The sequence below is a fragment of the Diabrotica virgifera genome, chromosome 6, assembly GCF_917563875.1.
Source record: "Diabrotica virgifera virgifera chromosome 6, PGI_DIABVI_V3a".
Lineage (NCBI taxonomy): Eukaryota > Metazoa > Arthropoda > Insecta > Coleoptera > Chrysomelidae > Diabrotica > Diabrotica virgifera.
This window is the reverse complement of record NC_065448.1, coordinates 241,456,496-241,478,789: the sequence shown is the minus strand read 5'-3', so window position 1 is coordinate 241,478,789 and position 22,294 is coordinate 241,456,496. Positions and strand designations below refer to the sequence as shown.

The following is a 22,294-nucleotide window of genomic DNA, read 5'->3' as shown; positions in this document are numbered from 1 at the left end:
TAAGTTATAGTTTTTGATTACGATCTTTGGCTTATAAGTGTCTATCCACACACAATGTAAATTTACCTTATTAAGTTTCTTAGTGATTCCTGAAGAATCGCTTCCCACACTTCATCTAATGCAGTTGTTAGCTCCGCTACTGTCACTGGTGTTGAATCATGAAACCGAGCTCTGCGTTTGAGCTTATTCCATAGACTTATTCCATTTATCCAGACTTAATGAAGGTCAGTCCATTATTGTTATATTGGTGTTGACCAGGTATTCTTTCGTAATCTGCGCTGTGTGCCATCGAGCTTTATCATGCTTTAGCATGAAGCCGTCGTCCATGTAGCTGGTGTAGGAAACAGCATTATTAGAGAATATCCGTAACGTAATGATCCGCTGTCAAACCCTTCGCGACCACCACCGGGCACGAACACAAGTTCCATTTTCCTTTTCAAAATAAAGTACGCCAAAATATACACCAACCACCTCCATAGCTCACTGTTTCGACACTGCACACTGCAGACTGCAGCACCGAGAAAATCGTTTTCCTGGCCTCCGATAGATGTGACGTCTTCTCTCATTGCTTTACAAGCGCATTCGACTCTCATCGGAGAATAAAACTCTGCATCATTGCCCAATGCCCCAATTGACGTGTTCTCCGGAAAATTGAAGTCTAGCTTGTTTCTTCCGTTGTTAGGGCCGTGTTAGCTCGTCTGGAAGTAACAGTGGCAGCTTTAAGCCTTATCCTACTATCCACTGAGTGACGGCTACACCTCGAACATTCCTTAAGGATTAATTGAAGCTCAACTCCTGTCGCGTGCCGATCCCGCAAGGCACTCAGGACAATAAATCGATCATCCCTCGCTGTCATTACACGTCGCCAACCCGAATCTAGTCGTCGATTGTAGCTGCCGGTGTCCTGGTATCAACGGTAAGCCCTTGATACTGCAGACTGCGTCATAAGAAGGCGACGGGCGGCAGTCCTCTGACTATATCCCTCTCGTAATTATACAATTACCTGGATCGCCTACTTTACTAGTGAAGTATCCATTTTGTAAAATATTCACTTACTGCACCTCGATGCGTACACACAGGTCAATGTTTGAAAAGCGACTGAGACGACCACCGTCAAATTCATAAAGCTCTAAATGGGCTAACATAACCGTTACTATGTAACAGAGAAGAAGTCAAATTTTACAACACGTTGCCAATCTGCATAAAACAATTATTTTTTGGAAGCTCTATAATATAAAATATTTTTTTTCATTAGTTGTTTTAATTCAAAGAACACAACATAAAATTACTAAGCATACATTACAATTTATCGAGTGAGTCGATTTTTTTGCTTTCAAGTGTATTTGTCAATAATTTAAAGCAGATTACATGCAATTTATTAGACGCCCATTGATATTAGTAAATAAAAGCTAGTTAAAAGTTATAAAAGGAGGCTGTAGTTGAATATTAACACATACCTACCTATTACCTTTCGAGTACACTACTAGATAAAATTGGAAAATGATTATTTTTGCAGTCATTTTTTGTTCCGTTGTAATATATGCACAGGCACAAGTTCCTGTGACTAAATGTCCAACTGTAAAAGTAGTGAAAGGTTTTGATCAGGAACAGGTAAGTTCATTTTTATTTTTATTTTTTTATACAGGGTGTTTCAAAACTTGTTGAACTTGTTCAAAATAACACCATGTCGACATAGTGTAGTTTATCTCCGAGGTCCAGATTTGTACCCAGTACTACAAAACAATTTAACGTACCTTTGTTATACTTGGTAGGAAGTATAGGTACTATACACCCTATTTAGTAAATTATGTTAAATAATCGTTTTTGGCTACTATCAGAGACGTACGACAAAGAAAAATGCATGGTTGACCCTTCCCAAATTCTACGCCACTAGCGGAATAGCCATTTTATTGCAATTTTTCGATTCTTCAATACTTTCTATGGAAATAATTTACTTTTGAATGACTATCATGAAAAATGAAGCGACACAGATATTTTGACTAATGTAGATATTAATTATGTCGGGTTTTCTTTGGGATCATATGATTGCATTGGGGTCACACGAATTTTTAAAAAATAAGGGTCATTCATAGAGATGAAAAATACTTCTATCTTTTATTTGGACAAGAAAATACACTTTCACAAAATTTTATTGGAATCGGTTCAGTGGTTTCGAATATTATCGTAAAGAATTATATATAAAGATATAGGTATTATCTTTTTCTTTTAGTTGTTGGGTGACTGGTACGAACAAGCAAGATACCCTAGTACACTGGAAGATCACGCAAGATGTGTTTATACTAATTATTATAAAAGTTCAAGTACTACAGCTGCACCTGAACCTACAGATGCACCTGCAGATAATTCTATATTGAGCACCACCGAATTTATTAATTCAGAGTAAGTTAAGCCATATAAGTAATGATATATTTTCTTCAGGCATTCTTTACTTTGAATACTATATTTTTATGGAAATAAACCATAAATGTATAATTTACTTATTATTGCTCTTAATAGTAGGAGAGCAAAGTGTGCCAAATTTGCAGTTCCTCGAGCGTTATGGGGACCTATCGGGTTGTGAAGATTAGGTCCTAAAACTAAAAAAGTTAAGTAAAGTTTTCCATTTAAGTGGGGACTCTCCATTTTTAATTTAATTTTCCATTTCCAACAATCGTTTTTTCCGATTTTAGTGCCATTTGTCCATAATTCGAAAAAATGTCTCGAATAAAAGTTACTTATTTTTACGCAAGGAATCCAAATCTGCAATAAAAATTGGGGGCTCCTATTTAAGATTTTAAAGTAGCCCCCACCCCACCTCAGTGGGGGTCGTGTTTGGTGCCATTCGATAGATTTTATATTGAATACGTGCATTTTGCAGTTTTTCGATCTGATGTTCATTTCGCGAAATATCGCGGGGTTCGTATTTAAAATTTTAAATTTACCGCCACCCCTCACCGTGGAGGTCGTGTTTGGCATCATTCAATAGATTTTTGAAAAATATTGAACACGTATTTTTTAAAAGAAAAAAAAAGGATGGTTTAGATTTGATTACAGTACAGCACTCTACTATGTGCTTATACGTATTTCGGAATATCCGTTTCCTCATCGGAGCACCTGGGTAAAGGCACTGAACTGAAATCAAATCCTTTCATCCTTTCCGGGTAATTATCAAAATAATTACCAAAGATGCTACTAGCACCATCTATGAATCGAATCTTCCTGACTCAACTTTCGACGTATTTTTTAGTTTTTCGATCTATTTTTTTTGTGAAACTTTGCGACTCGCCCATTTTCTTACGCCCCGCTCAAATCGTCAGATTATTGAAGTATACACTGTTTTGCATGTACTTAACTTACCTTATCTTAATCTGACGATTTCGAGTTTTTCTAAGGATAGAATTTTTTTTCGGACCCTCCTTAACGAACTCCCCTGTATTAAGAGCCAATAATATGGTATAGGTATAGGTACATTTACAAGGTAGTACCATGTGATAATCTGACGCGCTCGAGTAACTGCAAAACTCCCCGCTTGGGCTCCCCTACCATAATGACGATATTAAACTATATGTTTGTGCCCACTGTTAATGTTAGATATGTATAATCTGGTATATAATTTTTTAATTTGTAAATGTAAAAATTCGATATGTTGTTACTATATCAATGTTGGCATTTTCGTTTTAACGAATTCTTCATCTACTATTTCTAATAAGATCCTGCTGCATTCTATTGAGGTATTTTCTTTATTTAGTAAAATGGAAGCGGTACCTTTAATTTTCCTCTTTTTACCACACCTTTTTTTCAAGGCCATGATAAACGGACTCTACGTATGTTCATTGTCAATAAATCAAAATAAAACAAAATAGTTAATATTTTACAGAAAAAATACAATTAATGTGACGAGGTTAATTATTATTGGCGAATAGGAATTTGAAAACGTACAACTCTTTAAATATCTTGAGGCCTTAGGTAATGGAAATGATGATAGAAACATAGTAACCAATGAAATAATCTGGTTGAAAACAGAACTTACTGGAAATACAACAAGTACCCTAAAAGTAAGAAGCTTCCTCAGAATTCTAAACTGAAAATTTACAGAGCAGCAATTAGACCAGTAATCATAAATATATGGTAATGTGCCTTACCGAAAGATTAAGAAAGATTGAGGATCCTAGAGACAAAAATCATTCGGAGAATAGCAGGACCACTAAACTTAGGTAATAATGAAACTTGTGAAGAGACATCGTCAGATTTATCAAGACACAAAATCTCAGATGGATGGGACATATTATATTCAGAAAGAAGACATCCAAAAGCAGTTACAAACATTATTAATCCGAAAGAATTAAGAATAGTGAAAATAAACATTATTGGAGAAGCACAGAACTTCGGATTGGATCTAAATAAAGTCAAAACCAAATATATGATCATGGGAGGAACAGAAGAAGAAACAGAAGAAGACTTTAGTGTGAGATCTGTAAGTGGTAAAAGTTATAGTTTTAAAAGTGTGGATAATTTTAATACCTGGGTGTAGTTTCTAGACAATAGTCCAGAAAGCCAAAATATTCTGATTCTGATTTTTTGCACAGTCTTATTAAAAAAAAACCCTTTTAACAAATTTGCCTGTTGCCAGGCCCAAAAGTGGGTCAAAAATTTTTTTAAACGTTTCTTTTTGTTTTTTTCCTGAAATTATTTTTTTTGCACCGAAAAAAGTTTTTTTAGATTTTTTAGATCATTCCAAACTGAAAAGGTCTGTAGTGACTTTTCTCTAAAGTTGATAATTTTTGATATATATGCGATTAAAAATTTAAAAATTGCGAAATCGGCCATTTTTACCACTAAAAAACTATGTGAAAAACTGAAAATTTGAATGTTTTAGGGTAAGTAGATATTATACAGGGTGTTTCATTGGGAAACAGAAATACGTTAATGGTAAATAGAGGTCACCGAGCCGGTTCTAGATATACTACATTTTTTGCCCTACCGACTATTATAATCGAGTTACAGGGTGTTTTATCGATTTTGCCCATTTCTTTCCTAAGCCATAACTTTAGAACCACCCCGAATATTTTTTTGGTTTTTGGTACACATATGTCTCATTCAAAACCCAAACGACCGACATACTAATCATAAGAAAAATCCAGGTCCGGATTAACAAAAAATCATAAAGTAATTGTGTCCTTAAAACAACACCCTGTATATTCAAGTTGAATGGTTTGCTTCAATTTTTCGGCCAGACAATTTTATGACTTTAATTTTGAAATTATATTGAATTTTTTAACAACTCTGACATTAAAAAGCAGATATTATTAACTTTTAGTTATAAATTATTAAAGTGAATGAATAAATACTAATTTTAAAAATAATCAATACTTATTTACCACATTGGAACGACCCAATTACTAATGACAAGAAAAATCCAGGTCCGGATTAACAAAAAGATATAAAGTAATTGTGACCTTGAAACAACACCCTGTATATTGAAATTTGGAAAATTCGTTTGCGTATTTTAAAAGAGCATCAAAAACTGCGTTAAAGGGTGCATGTAAAATTTTTGAGCAGATAATTTAATTACGGAAATTTTGAAATAATATTGATTAATTCTGTGAAGGTCACAGAAAGCTGCCAGAAAAATGAAAAATAATCCCAATGAAATTAGAAAATCGATTAGAAATCTTTTAAAACGAGCAAGGAAATGCATCGAACAAAATGGTGGACATTTTGATCAACTGTTATAAGTAGTTCAAATATTTTTAATTTATGTTAAATTGTTGAATTGTTTAAACATTTTTTTTTCATTAGATATAGCTATTTTTTTAATTCTTTATTAAATCATTAAAATATCCCAATTCTCGCAATTCTAATTTTTAATGATGTGCATACAGCTACAAATCCAGAGAATCCATGAAGTAGTAAATAAGTATTAAGTATTTTTAAAATAAGTATTGATTAATTAACATTAAATTATTAAAAGTTAATAATACATACCTAGTTTTTAATCAGAGTTCTTTAAAATTTCAATATAATTTCAAAATTGATGTAATTAAATCAACGGCAAAAAAATTAAAATGAACCTTTAATCACAGTTTTTTATGCTCTTTTAAAATGCGCAGACAAATTTTCAAAATTTCAATATACAGGGTGTTGGTTCAAGGTCACAATTACTTTATATTTTTGTGTTAATCCGAACCGGGATTTTTCTTGTCATTAGTAATTGGGTCGTTCCAATGTGGTAAATAAGTATTGATTATTTTTAAAAAGAGAATTTATTCATTAACTTTAATAATTTATAACTAAAAGTTAATAATACCTGCTTTTTAATGTCAGAGTTCTTAAAAAATTCAATATAATTTCAAAATTAAAGTCATAAAATTGTCTGGCCGAAAAATTGAAGCGAACCATTTAATTTACTTTTTTGTGCTCTTTTCAAATATGCAAACAGATTTTCAAAATTTGAATATACGGGGTGATGGTTAGTATGTCGGTCGTTTGGGTTTTGAATGAGACATATGTGTACCAAATATCAAAAAAATATAAACGGCGGTTCTAAAGTTATGGCTTAGGAAAGAAATGGGCAAAATCGATAAAACACCCTGTAACTCGGTTATAAAAGTCGACAGGGCAAAAAATGTAGTATATCTAGAACCGGCTCGGTGACCTCTATTCACCTTTAAAGTATTTCCGTTTCCCAATGAAACACCCTGTATAAACATCGATTGATGAAATCCCTAAGAGTTTTTGGCAATACTATATCGAAAACCCTTTAATTGCTAATCAAGCGGCCGCTACACTATTTTCAACCGTTGCATGTGTATACAACATTGTATGTAATATGCGTAAATATTATGTGCAGAAAAATATTCTGATCCAATTTTCTTTCCATCATCTTGTTTGAAAGGTTTCCTATTAAGAAATTTGCATGTTACCTGAGTCAAAAATGGGTCAAAAAATTTTTAAACATTTTTTTAAACTTCAAATGTTTTCCGATTACATCCTATTACATGCAACGGTTGAAAATAGTGTCGCACCCGCTTGAATACGAATTATAAAACAAAGGGGTTTTCGATATTGTTTTTCAAAAAGCTCTTCGGGATTTCATCAATCGATATTCATGGAATATCTACCTACCTTGGCAACATTGAAATTTTCAGTTTTTCACATAGATCTTGAGGGTTAGAAATGGCCGATTTCGCAATTTTTAAATTTTTAATCGCTTATAATATGTCAAAAACTATCAACTTTAGAGAAAAGTCACTCAAGACCTTTTCTGTTTGGGATGATCCAAAAAACCTAAAAAAACTTTTTTCAATGCAAAAAAAATAATTTTAGCAAAAAAACAAAAAAAAAAACGTTTAAAAAATTTTTGATCCACTTTTGTACTTGGCAACATGCAAATTTTTTAAAAGGGATCCTTTTTGAGGAAGACTGTGGAAAAAATCAGAATCAGAATATTTATCCTAGCAGATGCGCAGTGGCTTTCTGGACTACAAAGCAAACTCCAAATATATATAACAGTAATTAGACCACAAGTAACATGTGAGCCACTCAGAGGAAAAGTGGTATAGCTGCATATATTTTAACTTTTGGTAATTGAAAGATTTTGCTTGTTAATGACCTAAAAAATCTCAGTAATACTTACTGAGCCAGTTGTGACGGATTCTTTAGAAGAATTTGTTGAAATTTATATGGGATACCGAATTGCAATTATTGAATTTCGTTGTTTTTTTTTTGGAATTAGAATACCATTTCACAGACAAACGTTTGTGAGTTATACTACTTTTCCTCTGAGTGCCTCATAATATGTCTGCGAGACATGAACATTAAATAAGAAAGAATATCGGATTATTCTGGAAGCATGGGAAAGGAAAATATTGAGACTCATTCTCAGAGAAAGGAACATAGAAGACAGGTGGAGAGAAGAACCAACCACGAATAATGGCTTTGTATAAAGAATGTCTAGGCTAAGTTCATCAAGTCGCAAATGAGCAGATGGTTGGAATATGTAGAAAGAATGGCAGTGAATAGAATGTCTAAACTAACTATGTACATGCAAAACTAAAACTATGCACAGTAACATATGTCTTGTGAAATATGGATATTAAATAAACGCAACTCATAAATATTGGCAATATCATTTTAAAGTCTTCTACTTTAAAATGTAAGTATAATATATGTCTGACTTGCCGATATAAATGAGTCAGATTAAATAAATTATTAGAAGAATTTTTTATTAAGCAACAACATTTTTGTTTAATTTAGTAGTATTTTGTATTTTGACAACGACACCCGATTTGGGCGTCGAAACGTTAATAAAATTATTTTTTTCAATTTAATTGTGACTTATTTCCTTAGCTTATTTCCCACCTAAATAGTTAATTATAAAAATGCCACAAGGAAATAGCTTCAGAACAAAATAAAATAAGAAGAAAGATGATACTCAGAGGAACGAAGACAGAAGTAGGTGGGAGAGATCCAACAACGAATTAATGACTTTGTACAAAGCTCTTATAATCACCAGGTTCATCAAATCACAAAGGATAAGATAGTTGGGACATATAGGAATAAAATCAGCGAACAGAATGCCTAAACTAGCTATGACCACAAATCACAAAACTAATCGGTCCAAAAGAAGAGGTAGGCCCAGAACGAGGTGGATTAATAAAGTGGAGGAAGACCTTAAACACGTGAAGGCGAGGGACTGAAAAGGAAAAGCACAAAATAGAAGTGAATAGAGAAATATTCTTTGATTAAAAGAATTATTGTAATTAGTTAATCTTATGATTATTCTGTTTTATAAAAATGATCTCTACAGGGTGTTTCATTAATAATTGTCCATATAGTAACTGGAGAAACCTTAGCACAAAATACGAAGATTTAACCTAAAACACTTAAATAAAATGTGGTTCCTTACTAAGTTACAGGGTGCTTTATCTAAAAATTTAAAAACTATTTTTGCTCAGCATTTTAAAACTATTTGACGTATCCTTTTCGTATTTGGCACGAAGTATAGGTAACTGTACAAACTACTAAATTATGTTAAACAAACGTTTCTGTCTATTACCAGAGTTATACGACGGGGGAAAGTGAATGGTTGACTCTTTCAAAATTCTACGCCACTGGCGGAATTGCTATTTTAGTTCAATTTTTGGATTCTCCAATACTTTCCATGAAAATAATGTACTCTTCTTTCGTAACGAAAAGTCATTAGTTTTCGAGATCTTTCAAATATCTCGAAAACTAATCATTTTATCGTTACGAATAAAGAGTATATTATTTTCATAAAAAGTATTGAAAAATCAAAAAATTACACTAAAATAGCAATTTAGTCAGTGGCGTAGAATTTGGGAAGGGTCAACCAGCCACTATCCCCTGTCGTACGCCTCTGGTAGTAGCTAGAAACGTTTATTTATCTTAATTTAGTAGGGTGTACAGTACCTACACTTTCTGCCAAGTATGATAAGGATACGCCAAATGGTATTAAAGTACTGGGTACAAATAAGTTTTAAATTTTAATCATATGAATCATATCATAAATTAATAAAAATATCTGTGCCGTTTCATATTTAACTTCAAATATCTCGTAAACTAATGACTTTATCGTTACCAATGAAGAGTATATTATTTACGTAGTAAGTATTGGAAAATCTAAAAATGGCACTAAAATAGTAATTCCACCAGTGGCGTAGAATTTGAGAAGGGTCAACCATTTACTATCCCCTGTCGTACGTCTCTGGTAGTAGCTAGAAACGTTTGTTTATCACAGTTTAGTAGGGTGTATAGTAGTGGCACTTTCTGCTAAGTATGAAAAGGATACGTCGAATAGTTTTAAAATGCCGAGCAAAAATAGTTTTAAAATTCTTAGATAAAACACCCTGTAACTCAGTAAGGAACCACATTTTATTTAAGTGTTTTGGGTTAAATCTTCGTATTTTGTGCTAAGGTTTCTCCAGTTACTATATGGACAATTATTAATGAAACACCCTGTATAGTTATTAACAGCATATGGAGCGTTTAAATAAAAATAAATAAATATTTAATTTTAGCACAAATGAATGGACCATCCTAGAAGGAAATGCAACAGCAGATCCGTCTGAGCCTGCCAAATTTAATGTAACGTTCACTGATCTAAGTTAGTACAAATTATTTAATTAAAAAATCATCATCATCATGAAACCTCCTCTGTCCACTGATAGACATAGGTCTCTCTCATTTTTCGCCACTATCTATTATATTCGTTTCATGTCGTCCATCCAGCGTATTGGTTGTAGTCATCTGCTGCGTTTGTCTTCTCTTGGGGCCAGTCAATTAGTTTTCTGGTCCATCTTGAGGTTTTTAGTCTCGCTATGTGACCTGCCCAATTCCATTTCAGCGTGGTTATACGTTCAGTGATACCTGTTCTTTTCCTTAGTGGTTCATTATTTTGTCTTTTTTGGTCACTCTGAGAATCAATCTTTCCATGCGCCTTTGTGCCACTCGCATTTTTAGTGCAGTTGTTTTTGGGAGCGTGAGAGTTTCTGCTCCGTATGTCATAATAGGAAGAACGCATTGGTCAAATGTCTTCCGTTTCATAGCTATCGGGATGTTGCTCTTATAGATGTCTCTTAGTGCCCAAGATCACTTGCCCAAGCAAGTGATATTCGACGAATAATTAAAAAATGCCTTACAAATAAACATCATTTTTGTTCTTATATCCCGTGCCCAAATTTTAGGCGTGGGTAGCGTCCATGACAATTTACCGATATCGTTTTCGATCTTGCGCGACATAATATATAATAAATATATAATAGTTCTTCTGCTAATAAGCCAGTCTATTAACGAAGGTTTCGGAACCATGAATATTTCTTCCTACCAATTTCACTTTTTCCGTCGATCTTTCCGTTGAATATTAAATGCAGTATCCTATCTGATTATGTGCCCCAGATATTCAAGTTTTCTCTTTTTTTATCATCTTCATTAAGTCACCTTCGCCTTGACCTATTCTATTTAAAACTCATCTGTTTAAAATACGTTGAACCCATGATATTCTGAGCATTCTACAATATAACCACATCTCGGAGGCTTCTAATTTGTTCATCATGTTAACCTGCATGATCCAGGTTTTACGTCCATATTGTAATACAGGATACACATAATATTTTAGGAACTTGATTCTTAGTTGTAAGTTCGGCTGAGAATTGCTCAGAATAGATCTACGTTTAATAAATGATCCTTTTGAAATTTCTGTATGGGTTTTAATTTCTTTATCGTTATTTAGTGTCTCGTTTATCCAACATCCTAGGTATTTAAAATGGTTAACTTTTGTTTTGAGTCCGAGTATCCCTGACAATCCCAATCTCTTGTCCCAGGTATTTATATCTATCTAAGAGTTCTATTTCTTTCCCACCAATACTGGTGCTCTGGTTGGGTACCAAATTTGTCATTATTTTTGTTTTCGAGGTGTTTATATTTAAACCTATATTTTCTGTAGCCATAACGAGTTCCTGTACCATCTCAGCTATTATTACTATTACATTGGCGAAACATAAGTTGCTTAGATATTCTCCATCTATTTTTATTTCCCTTGTCATCCCCTTTTGACAAAGGGGTATTAATAATATCTAAATATCATCATCATGGCTTACTCACTCCTGGCGGAGTGTTTGCCGCCCTTTTGGGCTCCCTGATTCATTTGTTGCGGTGAATCAGTCCGCTGTTGTCTTTTTATTATTATAGCAGCGTGTTGTGTGACTTGGCCCTGCCTAAAATTTTCCTCCATTCTTTCCGGTCTTTACAACACTCCTTCCATTTGTAGATTCTTAGCTTCTTATGTCTCCTAAGACTTGATCTCTCCATCTTGTTTTGGGCCTTCCCTTTGGTCTCTTTGTTGTTGGTCTCCAGCCGGATATTCGCTTTAGCGTAGAATCTGGGTTAGCTCTTTCTGTGTGTCCCAGCCACCTGAGCCTTTGCGTCCTCACGAACGTGATTATGTCTTCACTATGGATGGCTTCTTTAATTTCTTCATTGACCTTCTACATTCCTTCTAAATTCGCCTACACCTATCTTCACCGATCCCATTATTCGTCTGAATATATTATAGTAATAATGTGTTTAAATTTAAATGCTTTCTATATGCTATAAAAATGTATTTGATTAGTTGAATATTTTCAGAATTAACTGTACCTTATTGGATTCTCGGAACAGACTATTCAGGATTTTTTGTGGGTTACTCTTGTTCTGTAATAAAGAATGTTACTGGAGGTACGTACTATTTTTGTTCTTTCTGTGTATGTATATAATTTATGCTTTACTTGATTAGAATTGAGAGATTTAATTGGTTTATTATACTATTTCAATATTTATAATTCCAATAAGACATGCAGTGCATGTAAACAAAGATTGTAGTTGTTAAAAGGTGTTCAAAATGCATCTACTCGTTCCATAGTAACAGTATATTATTTACATTACTTTATCACTCTGTCTCTTTTCTCGATTATTAGATCTTATTGTATAGTAAATTATTACCATAGTACCATTAGTACCATTAGTACCATAGATCATCTCCTCACTATGAAAATATTGATAGAGAAGGCAAACGAATACAACCTAGATTTATGTTTAGCCTTTGTAGACTAGGAAAAAGCGTTCGATAGTGTGGAGATATGGGCGATAGAAAAAGCTCTAAATAATAGCAGAATAGACTCCAGGTACAGGCAACTCTTACATAATATCTATAAAACAGCAACTATGACAGTCGAATGGGAAAATAAAAAAACAAAACTAATCCCATAGAAATACGTAGAGGCGTAAGACAAGGAGATGTAATATCCCCAAAACTCTTCACCTTAGCTCTGGAAGACGCCTTTAAAGAACTGGAATGGGAAGACATGGGTATCAACATAAGTGGGAAGAATCTCAATCACCTCAGATATTGCGATGATTTTGCCCTTATTACAACCAACCAAGCAGAACTGGCCACAATGCTGACTCAACTAGCACACGCATCGGAGAAGATAGGATTAAAAATGAACATGAGTAAAACCAAAATCATATCAAATATAAACGACAGAATAAATGTAAATATAAATAATATCAATATTGAGGTTGTTGACGAATATATATATATACCTGGGTCAAATAAATTATCAAAGCTTATAAAGAGAACCAAACAATTGAAGTACAGAGAAGAATCCGATTGGCGTGGGCAGCATTTGGAAAGTTAAGATGGATACTAAAAAGCACATAGATACAACAGTACCTAAAAACCCGTGTATTTGACCAGTGCATCCTTTCTGTTATGACGTATGGCTCAGAAACATGGACATTAACAAAGGCCAACATAAACAAAATTGAAATAACTCGGAGAAAAATGGAAAGATCCATGTTGGGAATAAAACTACAAGACAGAAAATCAAACAAATGGATAAGAGGGAAAACAAAAGTAAAAAATGTAACTGAACATTATAACAGGGTTAAAATGAAGATTTGCGGGCCACAATGCGAGACAGGAAGATAAAAGATGGAATGCTGAAATACAAAACTGGAGACCGTGGACAGGAAGAACAGGAAGAGGAAGACCTCAGATGCAATGGAAGGACCATATTGTAAAAATTGCAGGAACTAACTGGAAAAATGGGCTAAAAGCAGAAAGCAGACTATAAATTATTGTAATCACTGAATACATAGAGAGTGAAATAATAATCTTATTAATTAAATAATTGAATAATTTACGCGATTATACAAGTAACTGTTATCCAAAAATATTCAAAACTTGAACCAAATAGCTACCTCATCCGTTGCTTACGACGATATCGATTAGGGTGGTGCGAAAAAAGTCAAGTTGATAATTCCGTACCGCTATAGTGCGGAAAAGTTGCGATTAGTAATTACAAGAAAAACAAAAAAGAATTATTCAAATCGGACTTTATCTTCCGATCCCGCAACGGACCTAAAGATTATGAAAAAAAAAAAAATAAAATTTTACTTTTTTTTCAAAAATTTTTATTTATCCTTCGAGTACGTTTTATTTATCGCTATAGTAAAATTTATTTACACTTTGCATGGTTGAGTACTAAAAAAATTGTTTTAAGCATTTAAGGGATATTTTCCGATCCCGCAAGGTCAATCAAAATCTATAAAAATTTGAAATTTTTGATGATTTTGAAAAATTAAAAAACATTTACTTATCTCATTTTTTTGTTACATTGTGAAGTTCTCTTGTTTAGATATTGTATGACATTATTTAAACAACCCAGAACTCAAAACGAGGGGGTGGTTGCACTTCTAGCTCCACACGCACCCTTTTCTCCAACCAACCAATGAGTGTGTGTTATTTCCATTATTTACATGTTATGTACATTTCTTTTTCATCTGTTTGTGTCCAGCTCTCAAACACAAACTTTGCATTGTGATTTCTTGGTAAAATCTGGCAGGATGGACCTTGGTTTAAGTGTAGTCCTGATACATCCATCTCTTGATTGAGGCCCACATACATCAGTATTAGACGATGCTTCCGTGGCCAACTTTAGACACCGCTCATCAGCTGGCTTGTGGCAGGGATAGTTTTTTACATTCCAGTCTGACATGTCGCCGATGTAATACATGGAGTTATATCTTCATTTGAAACTGTTCGAGGAAGTGGTGGAGAAGGTAGTTTTGCAACATTCCAGTCTATTATTTTAGTTTAGTCCTGTACTTCAAAATTTCAAGTAGTAGGGAGAAAGGAAACATATTAGAGAGCTAGGGCCAAGGAGAGTGTTAAAAGCCGGACATACTAAAGCCAAGGGTAAAAGTATTAGAAATTTCATCCCTCCTACTTTAAATTTTCAAGCACTACGCTGAAATAATAGACTGGAATGTTACAAAACTATCTTATCCACCAGTTCTTCAAAGAGTTTCAAATGAAGATATAGCTTCTTGCATTACGTCGGGAGACATGTCAGACTGGAATGTACAAAACTATCCCTGCCACATGCAAGCTGACGAGCAGTGTCTAAAGTTGCCCACGAAAGCACCGTCAAATACTAACGTATGTGGGCCCCAATCAACCGATGGATTCATCAGGAAAACATTTAAATCAAGGTCCATGCTGCCAGATTTTCCCAAGAAATCACAATACAAAGTTGATGTTTAAGAGCTGGACACAAACAGATGGAAAAGAAATGTACATAATATGTAAATAATGTAAAAATCACACACTGATTGGCATAGGCGTAGCGTGACCTAATAATTTGGGGGGGCACGGGGTCTACGGGGGGGGGGAGTGGTGGTCCCGTGGAAACTTTTTTGAAAACTACCACTTAAGAACTAAAGTAAAGTATATGTGTATTTTTGTTAAACATTGGTTTTAATCAATTTTTACTATATTGATGGATTGTAAAAAGACTCAATTTCAAAATATACAAGCTTATTCTATTCTAGACATAACTGCATGTACATTTATAACACAAAAACAAATTTGTGTACAAGACAAAGTTTTAAGGAATGGTTTTCAACGAACCAATTTTCGTTAGTTCTAATGAAGCATTAGCCTCCTATCGGCTAGATTTGAAAATCTGTCAACTAACAGATCTAGTTTTTTATCTTTCATGTATTCAGACGTCAATTCTTGCTCAATAGACATCAGGGCAAGCCCACTTAAGCGGTCTTCTGTCATGGTGCTTCGAAGAAATGTCTTTAGCCTTCGTAGTGTAGAAAACGATCTTTCTGCGCTTGCTGTTGTGATAGGCCACGAAAGTGATATTTCTAGTAGCTGCCAAACATCTGGTGCACTGGCTTGAAGATCATTCTCAATAAAAAAATCAGCCAACTCTTGGAACGTTACTCTTGTGGTTGCTTTGTCTGTTTTGACAAAATTGTTCTTTGCATAACAGTGAAAAAACTTAAGATGTGCAGAGAAACTTAAAGACAAGTTATAAAACTTTTGGATTGCCATAACAGCGTTGTTGTCAATTTCGGTCCAATTAAATAGTAACTGGGCAATGCAGTTGATTTTATCATAATCGTTCTTGGAAAAACGAGATTGCAAGTTTACATACTGTGTCTAAAGCAGCAAAGTAAATGTCAGTCTTGAACATCTGTTCAGGTGATTGATGAAATGCAGCATCTGAAGAGCTACTACTAGCTTCAAGTTTTTTCGGAATCTTCCGTTTGCGTGGTAGTGAAGGCCTTTCAACTGACAAACCTTTCATACCATATTTGTTACACTGTTCTTCTGACTCATTCCACATCTGAATAAAGCCATCATCATTTCTGTCCAGTTTTAAACAGTCAATGACTGATTCAACTTTTGCAAAAACCTTAGAAATGTCAAGAGATTCACTCTGCAGTTCTTTGGAGAGTATATCAGTCTGACTCAAAACGCTGTGCAATAGTTTTAAACTGAATACAAATTCAAATGTGCTGATTTGTTTGGCTAGACCATCAGCTTCGGCTGCAATTTTACGATTTGATACATCGTTTGCAATAACTTCCAAAGTTTCGTACACTTCAGGGAGCTGCTCTAGAATTACATGGATTGCTTTGTGTCGAACTGTCCATCTAGTTCGAGACAAGCTCACCAGTCTTTTCATTTTTGTTTCTCCGCTTTGCTTACATATTGATTCAAATATTGAAAACCTGTTAGCTGATGCATTAATTAAGTTATACAGGTTATTTACTATGGATAAGCAATTCCGAAGCTGTCTTATTTCTTCACAAAATCTCTGAACAGCCAGATCAAGCAAGTGGGCATGGCAGTGTGTGTACAAAGCTTTAGGCTCTTCTTCTTGGAACCTTGAGGCAACACCTTTGAATTTGCCGCTCATGTTACTAGCTCCATCATATGCCTGGCCGTGCATTTTATTTAAGCTTATACCCAACTGCTGCAGATACTGTTTAATAGTGTGATGTAAATTTTCACCAGTAGTGTCTGACACATCAACGAAGCCCAAAAACCTTTCATTGATTTTAATGTGTCCATCTATTTTAGTAATGTATCGAATGCAAATGCTAAGCTGTTCACGGGTTGAAATATCCGTAGTTTCATCACAAATAATTGGGTAGGCCAAAGCCTCACTCACCTCTTGGACAATTTGTTGAAGCATTTCACTTTTTATGCAATCTATTATCTCATTTTGTACCTGGGCACTTTTGTATGAATGGACTGGGGATTTCATTAATGTTTGGATTCCTTCCTCCATTTCAGTAGATCTCAGTTCTAGCAGTTCTATAAAGTTCCCCCTGTTAAATGAAGCAGTACTCTCATCATGTCCTCTTAAGGCAAGATTCTGTTTTCCAAGGAATAGGATGTTTTCAATTATGAATTTTAAATACCTCCTATTCATCTCAACCATTTTAGTATGTGCCGAGGACAACGAATCTGCTACCGTGCTTCCTGCTTTTCTATACTCATTGAGAAACTGTTTAGATTTTTGATGCATTTCACTCTTCTCATGTTTCCTGAATTTTTCCAAAGCTTTCTTCCAATTGTTCATGCCCAGTTTAGTGAATGACTCCTCCCCGCGACCAGACTTATGTTGACAAAATAGTCGGCATGGGTAACAAAATGCAGCGTCTGTAATGGGGCTATATTCGACCCAATTAAATTCACTGTACCAGGATTCTTTGAACTGCCTCGATTTGGATTGAATCTTGCTTACCTTAAAACAATCAACAGGCTGAAATGCTCCTTTTGCAATATCTGCACTTTGTACTCCCAATGAAGGATCTCTACTTTCGCCCTGGAATGTAGCATCACGATCTGGGCGTAAACAAGATGGCGATTCATCACCAACGCTACCTCCAGTGCTACTTCCCGCTAAATGTCTATCTTCATTTACACTTTCACTTGAATTTCCAAGTTTTTTAAAGAATGTTAGTACAGAGGACTGTTTCTTAGACATGATAACAAACGAACATCCGCAAAAATTACACAAACAATAGCAGCTCAGCTAGTAACAATAAGCTTATTGAACGAATAAAACGTGGCGACCACCTACACAACACAACACACGCGCACTGAGCTGGTATGATATCCCTCCGCCAGGCGTCGGCTGGGCTCGGGTGCATTCGATCGGCTGCTCCAGCTCGGGCGCAACCGGCCAGAGTCGGCTCACCGGCACTTGTAAATTTAGTTGTAACACGCGCATACTTTACACACACAGAATCAAATTAGATGCATACAGAAAAATAGACTAACGGGGGATCTATATTAGTTATTCATTCGTAAGTTTTAGTGTATACATATACGTAATTTAAAGATAATTTATATTATTTTTTTCTTTTTTTGCATAATGTTGGGGGGGCACGTGCCCCCCGTGCCGCCCCCGGCCCGACGCCACTGCTCATTGGTTGGTTGGAGAGAGGGGTGCGTGTGGAGCTAGAACTGCAACCACCCCCTCGTTTTGAGTTCTGGGTTGTCTAAATATTGTCATACAATATCTAAACAAGCGAAGAGCTTCACAATGTAACAGAAAAATGAGATAACTAAATGTTTTTTAATTTATCAAAATCATCAAAAATTTCAAATTTTTATAAATTTTGATTCATCTTGCGGGATTGGAAGATATTCGTTAAATGCGTAGATTTATTTTTTTATTACTCTACCATGCAAACTAAATAAATTTTACTATAGCAATAAATAAAACGTACACGAAAGATAAATAAAAATTTTTTGAAAAAAGGTAAAATTTCATTGTTTTTCATAATATTTAGGCCTGTTGCGGGATCGGAAGGTAAAGTCCGATTTGAATAATTCTTTTTTTGTTTTTCTTGTAATTACCAATCGCAACTTTTCCGCACTATAGCGACACGGAATTATCAACTTGACTTTTTTCGCACCACCCTAATATCGATGTCAACTAACATTTACATTCAGTGAATAGCTCATGCGAATAAACTGTAGATCAACTTGACTTAAATAATAATATAATTTAGGAAACAAATAATTAAAGCTGCAATAAAAAACCTATTATATCTGTATATATCTATATCTATATATTGCAAAAAACCTATCTACATTACCAAATACCTCATAAACAAGCGGAGTTTGTAAAGGGTAAAGGTACACGAGAACAAATCCTGAACCTGAGACAACTCATTGAAAAGTCTAGAAAATTTCAAGTACCTATGATTATACGCTTCGTTTACTACCAAAAGGCATTTGATTGTGTAAGCTGGATATATCTGTTGTCCATTTTAATAGAAATGGGCACACCGATGCACCTGGTGACACTTATTTAGAATCTGTAGCAGTCCAATAAAGCAACAGTACGATTAGATCAGAAGTTCTCAAACAAATTCAAGACCGAGAGAGGTGTTAGACAAGGATGCGTGTTGTCACCTGACTTATTAAACATTTATGATGAACCTATGTCATGAGGATGGCTTTAGAAGGATGGGCCGGTGGAATAACAGCAGGTGGTAGGAAAATCTCTAATTTAAGATGCTAATTTGTTAATGACACTACACTTATAGCAGCAAATGAGCAAGAATTGTGTGATCTCCTGCGAAGAGTTGAGTACGAAAGCAATCAAGTTGGTCTGAAAATGAATAAAGCTAAGACAAAAATAATGGTGGTCGACAGATTCCACACTATTCAACTGACTAATATGTTGCAGGAATACCAGATAGTAAACAGCTTTGTCTATCTCGGGTCTAGTATAACTAACGATGGTAACTGTGAAGCAAACGTTCGGAGACGTATTGGTATGGCAAAAAATGCGATGAGCCGCCTACCTAAAATCTCGAAAGGCAGATCTATGTCTCAATATATCAAGATAAAACTGGTGAAAGCCCTTGTATTCTCAATATTTCTATACGGGGCAGAGACTTGGACTCTTCTCGCATGCGAGCCCCAAAAAATTGATGCCTTTGAGATGTGGTGATGGAGAAGAATGCTGCGCATACTTGGAAAGCTCATAGGACAAACGTTTCTATTCTAAACCAACTGGAAATTAAAAAATGGCTGTCCACAATATGTCTGCAACGAATACTGCAATTCTTTGGTCACGTGGTTCGCAGAGGTGACAATAGTTTGAAGAGATTAATTGTTTCTGGAAACATTCCGGGGAGAAGATCAAGAGGACGATCACCAACTAGATGGTCCGACCAAATTAAGAATTCATCGGGAAACTCATTCTGCGAAGCTCTTAGAGTATCTGAATTTTAATGAAGTTTAATTAAATAATATAGTTCACCAATAGTATGCGGCTGAATAATTGGTTGCCTACTATTGGGAGACTTATAAAATTGTCACAATATTGTAAGTGCCTCTCGACTGTGAGGATTATTCCTATAATATAAAAAATAAACACTGCTTTGTTGTATTTCTGTTGGAGAATCGAATTTAAAAATTGCAACGTAATAGCACGCAAGCTCACGTAACGTAATGGTAGTCTGTTTCGACCTTAATATCTGTCACATATGTCACTATGCATGCATCACTTGTTTAAATAAAACCGTGAGTGTAATGATTCGTGAGTAATATCCTATTTTCTACGATTGTTGAATAACATGCTCATTATTCAATTACTTTACATGAGCTTGCTTGCTATTATGTTGCAATCATGCAATCTTTAAATTTGATTATTTAGGAGAAATCCACCAAAATAGTGTTTATTTTAATATTATAAGAATAATCCTCATAGTCGAAACAGTTACATACACTCTTAGACAAGGAAAGAGAGAAGATAAGATCTTTTGAAACAAAGTATGTGTAGCCATCCACTTGATTTCATTAAAATTGACCATTTTTTATAAAAAGTAATAATTCCAATTCTGTTGTAGTGAGTCTTTTCGTTCTAACAAGAAGTTTTGAACCAGTACAAAGTGCTATAGATGATGCTATCGCCGTTATTAAAGCCAACAAACTTTCTACAGCTGAATTAAGACAAACGGACCAAGATGTATGTGATTATTAAATTATAAAATATACTAAATATACGAATTTTAGTTATTACCGAAAACTCTGTTTTTTTTATTAATAAAAGATGTTTTAATATATATTTTATTTCTATTTCTATTTTGCGCCACTTGTTTCCAGTTGTGTCGTCCAATCTTCTTAATGTCATTAGCCCATCTCATTTGTGACCTTCATCTGCTTTCCCTTCCTCCATGGTCTCCATTGTTGTATTTCGTGATTTCATTTCATCTTCTATCCTTCAGTCAGGCATTGTATCCTGCTAAGCTCCATTTTAATTTGGCAGCATGTTTTCCTGCGACTTTTACTTTGTTTCTGCTTAGAGCCTCACGCTACGATACAATATCGATACTTTTTAAGTATTGAGTATTGTATTGGTTATGCCAATAAAGTATCGTATCGTGTATCGATATCGGCAATACTTCCTTACAAAAATATCGTATTGATATTGATTTCGATACGATATCGATACAATGCTCGATAAAATATCGACCCGTGTTGAGCTGGCCCCCCCCACTTGCAAAAATTAAAAAACAAATAGCCCTGATTTATGAGCTATTTATGAGCTCTCATATTCCGCAAACTAAAAATTTTGAGCTAGTTCCACTGAGCAGGAATTTAATACCCTAGTGGGGGGGGCTGAGTCAGCCCCCCCCCACTACTTAAAAATAGGAATATTGAATCGGTTTTTGCGGCAGAATTACGAGCTATTTATGAGCTCTTGAAATTATATACTTTCGATTTTTGAGCTCATCCCCTTCACCCCCAAACAACCCTTTAATTGATTTAACTTAAGAGAAAGATGCTGAGAAAACTTAAAATATATCGTATTGCGGATATAATTCATATAGCTTATATACTCTAAGAATAAACTATTAAATCAAGAGCATTTCGATTATTGAGCTACAACCCCTTCGCAAGAAAACCACCCTATCTTCCCGGCTTAAGAGAAAGTTTTACTTAAAATGCATTAAACTAATTATTTGGCGACTACATATCATTTAATAATTTATAACCTTCCAAATTACGCGCATTTAGATCAGTAAATTGCAATTTATTTTGTATAGTGCAGTCACTGAAGGTAAAAATCAACGATTACCTTCAATTTCGGTGAACCTTCATCGATTTTCACAAAAATTGGTCAGTAGTTAGAGGATACGTCAAGAAACAAAGGTGACATGGTACCACCTTGCGCCTTTACCCTGAGGGTGGATACCGCCCCTTCTCGGGGGTGAAAATTATTTTGTAAAAAATAAATGCACAAATCAATAAAAGAACAAATTAAAAGCAAAATTCATTATATAAAGTTAATAAAATAAGTCAATACTTTTTAAGTTATTAAAGATCAAAGATTTTAATTATTTGTGAAAAAATGCATGTTTTGGAGAGGTTTTTTGTAAATCACTGAAAAACTTTAAGTTT

General features: G+C 34.5%; 1 protein-coding gene across 1 annotated transcript; it reads left to right on the top strand.

Moving 5' to 3' along the window:
* The first annotated feature begins 1,377 nt into the window (after positions 1 to 1,377).
* LOC114344084 (apolipoprotein D) lies at positions 1,378 to 20,955 on the top strand. Its single transcript, XM_028294934.2, has 5 exons — positions 1,378 to 1,611; positions 2,231 to 2,400; positions 10,041 to 10,126; positions 12,145 to 12,234; positions 20,740 to 20,955. Exons 1-5 carry the CDS (start codon positions 1,501 to 1,503, stop codon positions 20,871 to 20,873), a joined length of 591 nt encoding a protein of 196 aa, XP_028150735.1. The 5' UTR covers positions 1,378 to 1,500; the 3' UTR covers positions 20,874 to 20,955.
* Positions 20,956 to 22,294: the final 1,339 nt, after the last annotated feature.

What these genes read in the sequence shown, in the direction of transcription:
- LOC114344084 (XM_028294934.2), top strand. Translation starts at nt 1,501, where the DNA reads ATGATTATTTTTGCAGTCATTTTTTGTTCCGTTGTAATATATGCACAG. An exon ending in ACCGAATTTATTAATTCAGA is followed by an intron (nt 2,401 to 10,040) that starts GTAAGTTAAGCC and finishes ATTTAATTTTAG; the next exon opens with CACAAATGAATGGACCATCC. An exon ending in AATAAAGAATGTTACTGGAG is followed by an intron (nt 12,235 to 20,739) that starts GTACGTACTATT and finishes ATTCTGTTGTAG; the next exon opens with TGAGTCTTTTCGTTCTAACA.